At 35.0% G+C, this 14,169-nt stretch overlaps 1 protein-coding gene across 1 annotated transcript in view; it reads left to right on the top strand.

Moving 5' to 3' along the window:
• Positions 1-14,169, top strand: part of btv (beethoven) — a 231,462-nt gene that overhangs the window by 116,146 nt on the left and 101,147 nt on the right. Inside the window, exons 45-51 of the mRNA XM_068355462.1 lie at positions 2,911-3,125; positions 8,488-8,589; positions 8,736-8,867; positions 9,364-9,573; positions 12,306-12,519; positions 13,089-13,246; positions 13,660-13,753. Of these exons, the coding sequence (XP_068211563.1) occupies positions 2,911-3,125; positions 8,488-8,589; positions 8,736-8,867; positions 9,364-9,573; positions 12,306-12,519; positions 13,089-13,246; positions 13,660-13,753 (1,125 nt within the window). The remainder of the gene's footprint in view (positions 1-2,910; positions 3,126-8,487; positions 8,590-8,735; positions 8,868-9,363; positions 9,574-12,305; positions 12,520-13,088; positions 13,247-13,659; positions 13,754-14,169) is intronic.

The raw sequence follows: 14,169 nt of genomic DNA, 5'->3' as shown, positions 1-14,169 counted from the left end.
AGGCAGCAGTAATTGTTCTAATGTTTGTAAACCAAATGTGATGGCAATTAAGGAGTAAAATAAGGAAAATGTTACTAAAAATTGATAAGTACGTATTACTGAAATAAAGCTTAGAGAGCGTTTGAAATTATTTGACCAGTAATTGTTTCTGTCAAGATTTTGACCTTTTAGGAGCTGGGGACTCTTGCTAAATTAAAAGTGATTACCTCTTTCTGGTCATAGGTTCAATAATATACAATATTCTAGAAGTTTTATTCCTGCTGTAACCAGATTTGGAAATGATCTTCCTAATCTGGCAGTTGAATCGGTGGAACCTCAGAAGTTCAAACTTGTTGCAAAGCCTTTTCTGTTGAACAGGTTGACATGTCTCATTTCATAGTTTTAATATGACTGATCTATTTTATTGTTGTTACTGATCTTAACATATTTATAATTATTATTATTGAAATTATTATTTCTCATATATGGTTTATTCCTTACTTCTTTATTTTTCCATGCTGAACTGCTTTCCCTGTAGGAGCCTTTGGACTTGTAGCATTTTGCTTTTCCAACTAGGGTTGTAGCCTTTCTAGCAATAATAAGAATAATAATCACACTGCAAATTAGAAAAAAAAGACGTAAGCAAAATAGTAAGATGTTAGCAAGTTACAAGTCATAGAACTATTGCTTACTGCTTTTGCCATGAGGAAAATTCCTTGGAATATCTTCATGGATATGCTAGTGAGTTTTTGTAGAAAATTTGATTGCTAGAAATCCATGTTGGTTAGGGAAGTGGAAGTTCGATAAATTCATAAGTTATGCAGTACACTGTACAGTCTTATGAGATGTCATAATCAAATTTAGCTTTATTTACTAAAATTGCTTGAGGGGATTCTGAATTTGGAAATCAAATGAAAGAAAATAGATGACTATAGAAGTTGACCACAATTTTCTCTTCTAATAAAACCTTCTCATTTGCCAGAAATTATAGCAAAATAAATTCTTAACCCTTTTACCCCCAAAGGATGTACTGGTACGTTTCACAAAACTCATCCCTTTACTCCCATGGATGTACCGGTACGTCCTTGCAAAAAACTGCTATTTAAATTTTTTTTGCATATTTTTGATAATTTTTTGAAGAACTTCATGCTTTTTCCAAGAGAATGAGACCAACCTGACCTCTCTATGACAAAAATTAAGGCGGTTAGAGCAATTTAAAAAATATACATGGCAAACTGTGCTTGAAAAAAAAAATAACCCCTGGGGGTTAAGGGTTGGAAATTTCCAAATAGCCTGGGGGTAAAAGGGTGAATACAAGTGTACAGTACATAGTAGATGCTTTATGAAACTAAAATGCAAAGGGATGCCAAATCTTCTCTTAAAAATGGAGAGAGAAATGTTTTAAAAGTGATACTAAAGACAAGTGATGTTATCCATAGGAAATGAATAAAGATATTAAACTATTTTAACCTAGTATTTGTATGATGCCCAAGTAAATATTGGCAACTCATAAGAAATCTTCAGGAAATAAGTTTATATAGTTGTAGAAAGTTTTTCTTGTGTTTTCTTATTTTTCCGAAAATTTATCTTAAATATTGATATGCATTAACAAACACAAGTAGCAAAAATAGTGATGTTGCATTTGAAAGAAATCTGTTTCATTGTATGGAAAAATACTTATTATTCATTATAGTATGATTTATTTAAATACAGTATACATATTTTTGTATTTAACTAACTGCATTGTATAAATTTTGAGTTGTGACTATGTTGTTCTTTTTATTTTTATACATATTACAAAAGGATGCAGCTTTGAAATGAGACCAAAGCTGACATTATAGCCCAAAAAAATACAGTGAGCAGTACAAGAAAATGATCTCCCCTTGTTAACCATAAGCTAGAACCATTTTACCTCATCCATTTTGAATCTCATGCTGTAATTCAAAGAATTATCTTGCAATGACTACATTGTAGCCTCAATGAAACACAGAGACTTCAAGAACACTTCCAACTTGCTAGGAATACATCCAGTATACTCGGCAGTGCTTATGGTAGAAATTAACCCTTTTACCCGGTACGTTTCACAAAAGCCATCCCTTTACCCCCATGGACGTACCGGTACGTCCTTGCAAAAAAATGCTATAAAAATTTTTTTTTTCATATTTTTGATAATGTTTTGAGAAAATTCAGGCATTTTCCAAGAGAATGAGACCAACCTGACCTCTCTATGACAAAAATTAAGGCTGTTAGAGCTATTTAAAAAAAAATACTGCAAAATGTGCTGGGAAAAAAATAACCCCTTGGGGGTTAAGGGTTGGAAATTTCCAAATAGCCTGGGGGTAAAAGGGTTAAGTTTTTCCCTGTGAATTATTGTATGGACTTCACGAGAAATCAGGAGTTAGATAGACACATCCTGTAAATTGTTGGAAAAATAAAAAGCCTAACAGAGTTGCAGTCCTTCTAAACGTTAAGGAGTTTAGCGCTGGGAGGTATTGATATATGTGTGGGATCAACATTACATCTACTTCTTTTCTCATTTAAATAAAAGGCTTGTGTTTGAGCCAATTGATGGCAATGAATTTGAGTTATGCTTTACCTTTGTTCTTCCATCCTTTCATTCATATCCCTATCCAACCTCTTCTGAATTTTACTTCATGCTAGAACTAAGTTTTCTCAGTTACACTTAGGTCAGGTATTAACCTTATAGGTCAGGTATTAACCTTATAGGCCTCTGCACTAGGCTATTTAGCCCAAATTCTGAAACCATTTTTGTTCATAAAGAAATGCTGTATTTGGTGTCAACTTGAATTATACGTCAATCTACTTATTTTAATTCTGATTAGAACTTAGGTTTTGTAAGTTACATTTTTATTATTTCAGGGGGCTTTATAATATTTCAATATAATCCACCTCTTCATTCATGATTAACAGGCAGGTGTTTCCAAGTTAAAAGATGCACGAAAGGTAGTTAGCAAATTGAAGGCTGAAGCTGCTGGCCAGGAAAAGATATTAGGTGAAAAGCAAGAGGAAGCAAATCGTGCCCTTCAACTTATCACAGATACGATGAAGAATGCTAATGCACAGAAAGTTCAGATGGAGTCCCTAAAGGATCAGACATTGTTGGAGAATGAAAAGATTGCTGAGAGGTAGGGAAGAATGTGCAGTAGTTTATATTTGTGAAGTGAGTATTTACTTCATTTTTCGTTTTTTGGCTAAGAATAATTTCTATTCTTTTGAAGAATAGTTTGCATTAATAGCCACCCGTTGACAGTAAAAATTTAAATGTTGGTTTGCAGTTTGACCTGAAGAGAACATGATTAGTTCCTATGAGTATACATGATACAAACCTTCTGTCCTTTAAAATAGGGAATATGTTTCCAGCAGAGCTGAAACTGCTGTTGAATTTGTTGACTAGATAGATAACAACAGATGAGGTTTTGTTTACAAGAGCACACTCTCCATTTACTCCAAAATTATGCGGTCCTTCAGCTCTCCTCTTCTTGTACAGTAATTAGGAGGTTCTTTAAATGCTGGGAAAGCAAAAAATAGCAAGATATGTTGCGGGAGGGGATGTGTTCATGGAGGAGGTACTAGGCGATCAGGAACCGACATCATCAACATAGTCAACTAAAGAGAAGTTTGTGACGTCAGCGTACATTTGGTATACAGTGAACCCTCGCTACTTCGCGGTTCGACCATCGCGGATTCACCACTTCGCGGATTTTTTCCATAACCCATATATATACAGTAATATATATATATATATATATATATATATATATATATATATATATATATATATATATATGTATGCATGTATTTATGTATATATGTAGGTATGTATATGTGTATACATTAAATATATATATATATATATATATATATATATATATATATATATATATATATATATATATATATATATATATATATATATATATATATATATATATACACACACACACATACATATATATATATATATATATATATATATATATATATATATATATATATATATATATATATATATATATATATATATATATATATATATATATATATATATATATATATATATATATATATATCTATATATCGAAAGTAGGAAGATGTGATGTAGTTCTAAGGGAAAAGTATGGGAAATATGTCTGGGTAATAAGCAAAGCTCTACCTCCAGTTTGTTTCTACATTATGATCAGAGATAAATGTAAACAAAACATTGGTTGCCATTTTTTATCGTGCTTTTTAGCATGTTTAGGAAATGCATGATATAAAATCACCTTTAATATTTGTGCCTGTTTTAGTTTAGGGTACTGTAGTATATGCATTAAGTGTTCTGTACATTAAAGGGTAGTTTGTTAACAGTACTAAGTACAAGGGAAGGTTTTAAAAGTCTGAATATACATGTTGAATAAATAGGTAAATATGGTGTCACTACTTCGCGGATTTTCACCTATCGCGGCCGCGACTGGAACCTATCTACCGCGATAAACGAGGGTTCACTGTATATTCATGATATATACCAAATTAAAAATAGAGTAATTACTCAAAAGTGCCACTATTTTTTAAATGTATATTTTATATTTGGTAAATATTTGATATAAATCATATGTGTTTTTTTAAAGAAATTTTTTGAGAATGACTAGTTTTCCCAGACAACATTTTGCTATACTGACACCATCTATTGACCACTGCCTAAGGATGTCTGCCAATTTCCCGCCAATAAAAAGTCACACGCTGCAAAAATAGTCATTCACGTAGAAAGTTTCTTTAAAAAAAAATAATATTTATTGTCGAGTATTACCAAATGAAATATACAATTCGCAAATAGTGACACTTTTGAGTAATTGATCCATTTTTAATTTAGCATCTCGAACTTCTCTTTGATAGACTATGTTGACGATGTCGGTTCCAGGTCTCTTAGTACCTCCCCTACCCATCCCTCCCCCTCCCCCCTGCAACATATCTTGCTATATTTTTGCTTTCCCGGCATTTAAAGAACCTAATAATTATTGTACAAAAAGAGGAGAGCTGCAGGAATGCATAATTTTGGAGTAGATGGAGAGCGTGATCTTGTAAACAAATACCAACAAATGATACGAACAATGGAGAAGTTCCACCCCTCCACCTGTCGGAAGAGCCCCCACTTTGTTTTCGACCACAATTGAGTACAGATGCACTGTTGTGGCCTAAATCGACCTTTTCATTTTCTTTTTCTTTTTCTTCTAGGAAGTTAATGCTGGCTGTTGAGTGCTGTTGTAATGGATGTGAAGCAAGAAATTTGTTATTGATGGGGAAACGATTGACTTTGCAATTGGTTTATGAGTCAACTAACTATAGATGTACATATGCTCATCAGTGTTGATGACCGACAACTCCACCGTAATGCTTACATCAACAAGCAAGTGGGTTTGGTCTCGTGCCTTCTCTATGAGCTGATGAAGCAGATGTACGTCTGGGCAACATTCCACACCATAGATTTGTCAGCCAAGTAACTTCTGGGCAAGAGGAATGAACTATTAAACACATTCATTTGCCAGGGGCAGGTTAAAGGGTCAGAGTGGTCCCTACATCCTTTGCATAGCAGAGAGGCTTCTTGCCCTGTGAGGTTCTCCGAGGGTCGACATGTTCACTACGTGGCTAAACAAGAAGCTCCCCGTGTTCTTCTACTCTGTTCCAAAGCCATGGGTTGTGTTCAAAGTCACCTTCCAACACACATGGCACCACCTTGACATGTACGCCTTTCCTCTGAGTGGGGCATGACCCTCGTTCTTCATGCTCTTACATGTACCCTATGCAAGTTTTTGAGAGGGTTATCAGACCAAGATCTTACTCTCAAGACTGTCTTTTTGCTAGCCTTAGCATTGGTGGAGAGAATAGGCGAGTTGTACAATCTCTCTTAATTAATCACTCACGATGATAGGTGGAAGGAGGTCTCCTTTAATTTTGTGCCAAACTGTAATGACAAAATCCAGAACCCGTTGAAGTACGACCTACTGCTCGGGACCTTCTTCATCGCCTCCCCTCTCAATTTAAAGTGTCGATTGTTGATCCAGAGTAGAGGCTTTTGTGTCCCCTAAGGGCTCTGTCCCGAGATGATCTGTAGTGTACGCCTTGGCCCCTGAGAGGATCGAAGTACCAGTTAGAACCAAAGCTCACAAAGCCAGGGGTATAGTCTCCACCATAGCATTCAGGATAAACCTTTCAGTTGGCTAGGTGTTGATGGCTGGCATTTTGAAATGCCAGATCACTTTTACGGCCTTTTACTTACGTGTGCCCACAAGTAACTTAACACCTTTGAGCTTGTTCTTGTTGTGGCTGCTGAAGTAGTTGTGAAGCCAACCCAACTCCTACACGGGACAGGAAACATCTTGTGGTCTGGAATAAAAGGTAGAATGATTGGCTCTTTCCTTCATCTTTCTTTCCACTCTCTTGGGGATGAAGTGACCTAAACGTACTCCCTGGATCTGAATTGATGCTTTTATGCTACACTTCTAATCTCCATTCTGTAGAATCTAAAGAAGGGTAGCCTCCATCCTCCCTAGCAAGAGAGAGGATGGTGGAATTTATGCCAACCCATTGATCATCATACACAAGGTATGTTATTTTGGGCTGATATCTCCTTCAGGAGAAGGAATCTTGTAATTGACCATGTACTAATGTTCTTAGACAGGCCATGTCCTATCAGTCTACTTATCTCTATGATAGATAGATAGGTGGTTACTGGAATCATCTTTACTCTAGTACAAGACGAGGTAGATAACACTTCAATGGAAGAAAAAGAACCAACCAACTCATCTCCAAAGGGGACTTCTAACCTACAAGTCTCTGAGTTTCCCTATTTTAAATGGTGACCCTCGTTCTTTAGGCTCTTACATGTACCCTATGCAAGTTTTTGAGAGGGTTATCAGACCGAGATCTTACTCTCAAGACTGTCTTTTTGCTAGCCTTAGCATTGGTGAAGAGAATAGGCGAGTTGTACAATCTCTCTTATTTAGTCACTCACGATGATAGGTGGAAGGAGGTCTCCTTTAATTTTGTGCCAAACTGTAATGACAAAATCCAGAGCCCATTGAGGTACGACCTACTGCTCGGGACCTTCTTCATCGCCTCCCCTCTCAATTTAAAGTGTCGGTTGTTGATCCAGAGTAGAGGCTTTTGTGTCCCCTAAGGGCTCTGTCGTGAGATGATCTGTAGTGTACGCCTTGGCCCCTGAGAGGATCGAAGTACCAGTTAGAACCAAAGCTCACAAAGCCAGGGGTATAGTCTCCACCATAGCTTTCAGGATAAACCTTTCAGTTGGCTAGGTGTTGATGGCTGGCATTTTGAAATGCCAGATCACTTTTACGGCCTTTTACTTACGTGTGTGCCCACAAGTAACTTAACACCTTTGAGCTTGTTCTTGTTGTGGCTGCTGAAGTAGTTGTGAAGCCAACCCAACTCCTACACGGGACAGGAAACATCTTGTAGTCTGGAATAAAAGGTAGAATGATTGGCTCTTTCCTTCATCTTTCTTTCCACTCTCTTGGGGATGAAGTGATCTAAACGTACTCCCTGGATCTGAATTGATGCTTTTATGCAACACTTCTAATCTCCATTCTGTAGAATCTAATGAAGGGTAGCCTCCATCCTCCCTAACAAGAGAGAGGATGATGGAATTTATGCCAACCCATTGATCATCATACACAAGGTATGTTATTTCGGGCTGATATCTCCTTCAGGAGAAGGAATCTTGTAATTGACCATGTACTAGTGTTCTTAGACAGGCCAGGTCCTCTCAGTTTACTTATCTCTATGATAGATAGATAGGTGGTTACTGGAATCATCTTTACTCTAGTACAAGACGAGGTAGATAACACTTCAATGGAAGAAAAAGAACCAACCAGCTCATCTCCAAAGGGGACTTCCAACCTACAAATCACTGAGTTTCCCTATTTTAAATGGTGATAGTCTATTATACAAGTCGAACCAGATGACAAAATTTAAAAGTTCAGTAATTTGTATTTTTCATTGCTTAACAAACTGAGTCCCTTAACCTCAACCACCCCTCTCAGTCCTGAGCCAGAAGGCAAAAGTGATGTGCTTCTGATAGGTGGAAGGTAGGGGCTTCTTGCCTGCATTCACCACCTGTTTTTAGTTACCTTGTTAACAAATTCAATATGTTCCCTATTTTAAAGGACTCAGGTTTGTATAGCTGAGAAAAATAAAAATTACTTTTTAGATTTTTTATTATGAGAGTTATAGATGAGAGAAAAGTATTTGGTCTTTAACAAAGTAAGGCACATTACATCTAAAGGTGGAAATGTAGGAGATTAAAATGAAGATTAATTATAAGCTATATAATTATTTTCTAATTCTGTAAAACTTTTATTTATTTTCTCAGCAAATTAAAGTCTTTTCATTTATTCTTTCAAAAGCATTTAGGGAACTTTAAGACAAGTTTGTAAAATGATGGTAATCCTAGTTACTGAGATAATTGAGACACTTGTTTTTATTTTGTCACAGGAAAAAGAACATTGATGCTGAGTTGGCAGAGATTGAGCCTTTAGTTCAGCAAGCTAAAGAGGCTGTTGGCAACATAAAGAATGATGCCTTGTCAGAAATCAGGTGAGTAATTACTTGGATTTTAGAACCGAGGAAAAACTTTGTTCCTAACTTTTTTTTTTTATTATAAAATTGATTAGTAAGTGTCCCCACTATATGGATATGCTACTGGTAATCCCTGCTTTTATTGCTTGTTTCTGTATATCCAGGTCTCTTCGTGCTCCACCTGAGGTCATTCGCGATATCCTTGAGGGAGTTTTGAGACTTATGGGCATGCAAGATACATCATGGAACTCTATGAAAACATTCTTAGCAAAGAGGGGAGTAAAGGAAGAAATAAGGTAAGTTATAAGTCAATAGTAATATTTTAATAGTGGAACTGTCGTCGATAAATGTTTATATACATATTCCATTTTTTTTCAAAACAAAACTCTTTAATTTTATTACTTATCCATTATTTATAATTAACATAGTTTATGGTCAGTAAAATTCTTAATACTTCACTCTTCACCAATACAGAGAGGATAGTATTTAGTAATCCAGAGCATGTACCAATGAATCAGTTGAATCTATTCATAGTATACATGGATAGCCTTGTAATTTGTTCTTCTGACATTCAATTATGTAATATCCTCAAAACGATTATGAATAAATGCCAGATATTCGCTCCTTTCATTTTGTTTTCAGATTTATATACCTCTATATATTCATTTTACTCGTTATAATTTATAATTTTTGGGGGTCAAATCAATATTATTTTCTCTCGACTAAAAATTAAACCTTATGGTTCCACAATTCATTGGGTACTCTTCTTTGAACGAGGGTATTTTTTTACAGGAATTATGATCCCAGAAATGTCTCCCCAGAGGGCAGGAAGAATGTGGAGAGACTTTTGACAGAGCGGGCTCAGTCATTTGAACCTGCAGTTGCTAAAAGGGCTTCTGCAGCAGCAGCTCCTCTAGCAGCCTGGGTAAAAGCTAATGTACGTTTCTCGTACGTTCTTCAGAAGGTGAAACCCCTGGAAGAGGAGCAAAATAAATTAGAGAGGTGAGTCACAAGATTTGGTTCTAACAGGATTCGATACTTTTAAAGCATATCATAAAAGTTGATACATTTGGATAAAAGACTTTAAACTCATTTATCCAGGAATAACTGCTTAGTAAAATTGCAATCAAGAATCATACCTAAAATTTTAAAGAAGTGGTCAATGAAAAGATCTGGATGTTCAGGAGCACTTTTCTCAACCTACTTATAATCATACTTTGAGTTTTGTTAGGGTTCAACTTCATTTCCCATAATTTGTACCTTGTACAAATTTTAGCTAGATTTCTATTAAGGGATTGAGCAACCATAGGTTTACTGTCAGGAGATGGAATTGATGTAAACAGGATAGCATTATCTGTATATGCAACAAGCTTGTTTTTTAGGCCAAACCTCATATGTATACATATTATGAAAAATAATGAGCCAAGAGGATCATCAGATATTACATATCTTTAATCACTATTTAGTACCCATCAACAAGTATTGTGCAATCTATTACTTAAAAAGCAATAATGATGTTAAGAAAAGATCCACTTACTCACATCTATTTTAAATTTGAAAACAAGGGTTTCATGACTATCAATGTCAAAGACAGCACTAGAATCAAGGCCATTTATGTGAACTTCCTGATCACAATTAAGGGCTTTCTATACATCATTTGCTACAAGGCCTTTGCAAAATCCAAATTGCAAATTAGGAAACAAAGAATTACCTTTAGCTTACCTATTTAGATGTTTTGCAAAGACTTTAAAAAATTAGATGATATAGGAGTTACGGAAATTGGATGGTAATCAGCAGAGCTAGAGCTCCAAAAACAGACTTATCCAATGGGATAACATTATCAATTCTATGAGTGCAACAAGAACCTCTTCTTGCTAACTTCCAAAAAATAACAGAACTTAAGAACTAAGAAATATGCCATCTTTTTAAAAAACAAAGGCAAAATATAATTTGGGTCTACACCTCCATAAGCATCAGTCCAGTAAGAATGTTTTAATTTCATGGGACTAAAAAGCTAAACTACTTAATAGCCTCAAGAGAACAGGAATGAGGAGGTTTCTGCATACTGACAAACTCATCTGCCCAAAGTGCTCCTTTTTCTTTGGACAGTGAGTGACAGAGCCTTCTGGATTAGATAAAGGAGGACCTGTTAAGTGTTAAGTCTTCATGAAAGAGTGCAGGGTAGCTCACCATTTATGCTCCTAGGTTGTACCTGAAAGGTTTTTGTATGGTCCAATAGCATACCTTTCCAGTTAAAACTTAAACTCTCTGAGCAACATCTCTTAGCTAAGTATATTTATTCCAAGTCAAATGTGATATTTCTAAAGATGATAAGCCTCCAGTTTTTTTCAAATGTCTTCTCCAATCATCATTGAACCAGGGTTTGTCCTCCACTCAATATTTCAACATACATGAATGGATACGTATGTCAATTTTGTTGACCAGAATTTCAGTCAAAAGAATTAAAGACTCATCTCCTTTATGCATTTGTGACTAATTCAAATGCAAAAGTAATCTCCCCAGTAAACAGCTTAAACTTATGATCCAGGACTGGTATCCATCTACCGCTGTGCGAGTGCAAGGTGAATGCGTTTATCAATGTACTTTATACTTCACAAATAAATGTAAAAAATGTATAGCACTCAATGAATGAAAATATATCATAAGAAACTGTTAGTTTCTTCATGAAATTTCAATAGGAATTACCTAAAAAGTCTTGCTACTTAAATACAATTTCTTATTATTTTCAATACTAGGTAAAATACTACCTTAATTAAAAAAAACAGGATGCTATAAGTCCAAGGGCTCCAACAGGGAAATATATCTCTGTGAAGAAAGGAAATTAGGAAATTAATAAACTATATGAGAAGTAAAGAATAATGAATATGAAATATCTTGAGGTTAGTAACAATGTTAGAATAAACCAGCCATATATAACCTATGAAGAGAGACTCTTGTCAGCCTTTTTAATATAAAAACATTTGCTGCAAGTTTAATAATCAATTGATATACACCATTTACATCATCACAATAACTGATAATCTTGGAAGCTCAGTGTTGGCAGTTGAAAATAGCCAAGGAAGCACTCACTGTCGCCATACGCAAAAAGAAACTGAAGTCTACTTTAAAGCTCTTGAGTGTACTGTAATTTATATTAATCATCATGATAAAGAGGTCCTTTGGAATAATTCATGGTTATCCTGAACAGTTTCAAGACTGAGAATTTTTATGGCCTGGTAATCAGTTTTCAGAGAGAGAATGAATGATTCGTTTTTTTTTCTCGGAGATCTAATGGACCATTGGCAGAAGCACAACTTACCCGAGTCACTTGATCTTCTATTTATTTTACAAGTGGATTGGCATGTGTGAGATCTGTATGCAGTCCATGAATAGACATGTTAACAGTGTGTTTGTGATGATTATTAAGATGTGAGGTCATAGCACTGTAGGAGACTATATAATTCTTGAGGAAGTTACTGAGAGATGTGATAGAAAAGTAGTAAAAAGAATGGTAGGAAGACTCCTAAAAGAATATGAAATAGGTAGAGAACTTGTTTCATGTAACGAGAAAAGCAGGTAGAAAAACATCAATGATCACAATGATGATTAACATTTATGAAATATGAAATGAGTTTAATATTTTATTCTTACATAGTTTCTTTAGTCTGCTTTTTATATTTGGATTAAAGTTTGAATAGAAAAATAATATTCTATATACATAATTTTGCCTCAAGAAATTTGACGAAAGCTGAAGCCAAGATTGGAGAGTTGTCTGCTGATCTTGATGATGTGGATAAGCAAGTAGCAGGACTAAGAGAGAAGCTAAACAAGTCAACAAAAGAAGCAGCTGAAGTTGAGTTTCATCTCAACAAGGCCCAGGAAACTATCACTGCTGCTGAAAAACTTGTCACCCAACTTGAGGGTGAATATCAACGCTGGAGTCAGCAGGTAAGAATATGTAGGATAGCCGATGTGTACTGGGTCTTTTACTTCTATACTGGGATTAGTCACTTTTAAATTATTGATTTCACCTAGCAGTACACTAAGAGAAATTTTGTAACTTACAAATATGATGTAGCAGTAATACGTTGATAGGTTCAATTTTTTTGCTGTGAAAGTGTACTAAAGTTACCTGTTGTTGCATCATTTTTATCAATTAGTGGAAGTCCTTTTTTATTATATATTTTATGTATCTATGTCTTTACTATAGCGTAAAATTGGCATTAGTACAACATCCAGATGCTCAACTGAAAAAGAAGTTTGTATTCTACTCTGTACCTTCTTGGTCTTTATTCTACTAGAATAGGAGTGACTTGGATTTGTCTTAATGCACAAATGGGCTATACAAAACCAATTGCTGTGTGATGATATAATTGCAAATAATTTTGTCTATAAATCCATTGTTGCAATAGCAATTGGTGTGTCATGAAACAAAAGTATTTTAGCTTTAGAAGCTATTTTTGTATACTACAACAGAACCTGGAATTTGTGTATATTCACCGTTTATCATCTTCTAGGTTGAAGAACTATCTTCCAGCATTACTGGCCTTCCAAACGAAAGTATTTTAGCCGCAGCATTTATCACTTACTTGAGTGAAGCTCCTGAAAACATAAGAAAGTCCACTCTTGGCCACTGGAGTAAAATGCTTGGAGTAACAGACTTTGATCTCAGAAGGTAAATGCTATAGTGCTGTATAATCTTTTGCTTGTATGCTGAATGTGTTTATATGTAAAATGACAAAGATTACTCATAGCAATCTCTCTCTCTCTCTCTCTCTCTCTCTCTCTCTCTCTCTCTCTCTCTCTCTCTCTCTCTCTCTCTCTCTCTCTCTCTCTCTCTTTCAGTGATTGGAATGAAACATTTGACACATAGTAAAGGTGCACCTGCACACCACCACTAATTAATTACCTTGTTACTAACCTTCAAGAACTTGTACTGTAGCCTACCATCTGTAGCTAAAGATAAATCCATATAAAATATTTCAGATTTGTAAGTCTAGGGAAAGTGAAGACTATTTTCCAAATTTGATGTATTTTTTATACTTTATGCTCAAGGTCTCAGAGGTACTGTAACATATTTCATTGCAGATTTTTGAGTAGTGAAAGAGAGCAACTGCAATGGAAGTCTGAGGGATTGCCATCTGACCAACTTTCTACTGAGAATGCTCTTGTCATATTACAGGTAAGAGAAGGGAGGGTAGTTTCCTGATATTTTATGTTAACTAAACAGTCAGATTTTGTCAGAATAGTGTATTTTGGTACATGGTATTTTCAAGCATTTTCTCTTTAAAATATTTACTTTGTTTTGCAAAGCTTTTGGGAGTTAGTGTTTTTTTCCATCATAATTATAGTTTTCTATAATTTTTCTTAAGGCAGCTTGTCAGGAAGATTTATGGGGTTGTTCTCTTAGGAAATTTTGCAATATCTTTTTTAATACTCTGATAAATTTCAAGCTTAATATTAATGTAGACACTTTGAAAAATCTCTTTTGATTTTTAAGATGGACTTAGTGTATTAGTTGGTTATGAAAATTAAGTGTACTGCTCCTTTTTCATTGACTGAGTCAGTAAACTGGCTTGAATAAGATGTGAATAAATT

This window comes from Palaemon carinicauda, chromosome 31 (genome assembly GCF_036898095.1).
Source record: "Palaemon carinicauda isolate YSFRI2023 chromosome 31, ASM3689809v2, whole genome shotgun sequence".
In the NCBI taxonomy this organism is placed as follows: Eukaryota; Metazoa; Arthropoda; class Malacostraca; order Decapoda; family Palaemonidae; genus Palaemon; species Palaemon carinicauda.
The sequence above is the reverse complement of the archived record's forward strand: the minus strand, read 5'-3'. Positions and strand labels throughout refer to the sequence as shown.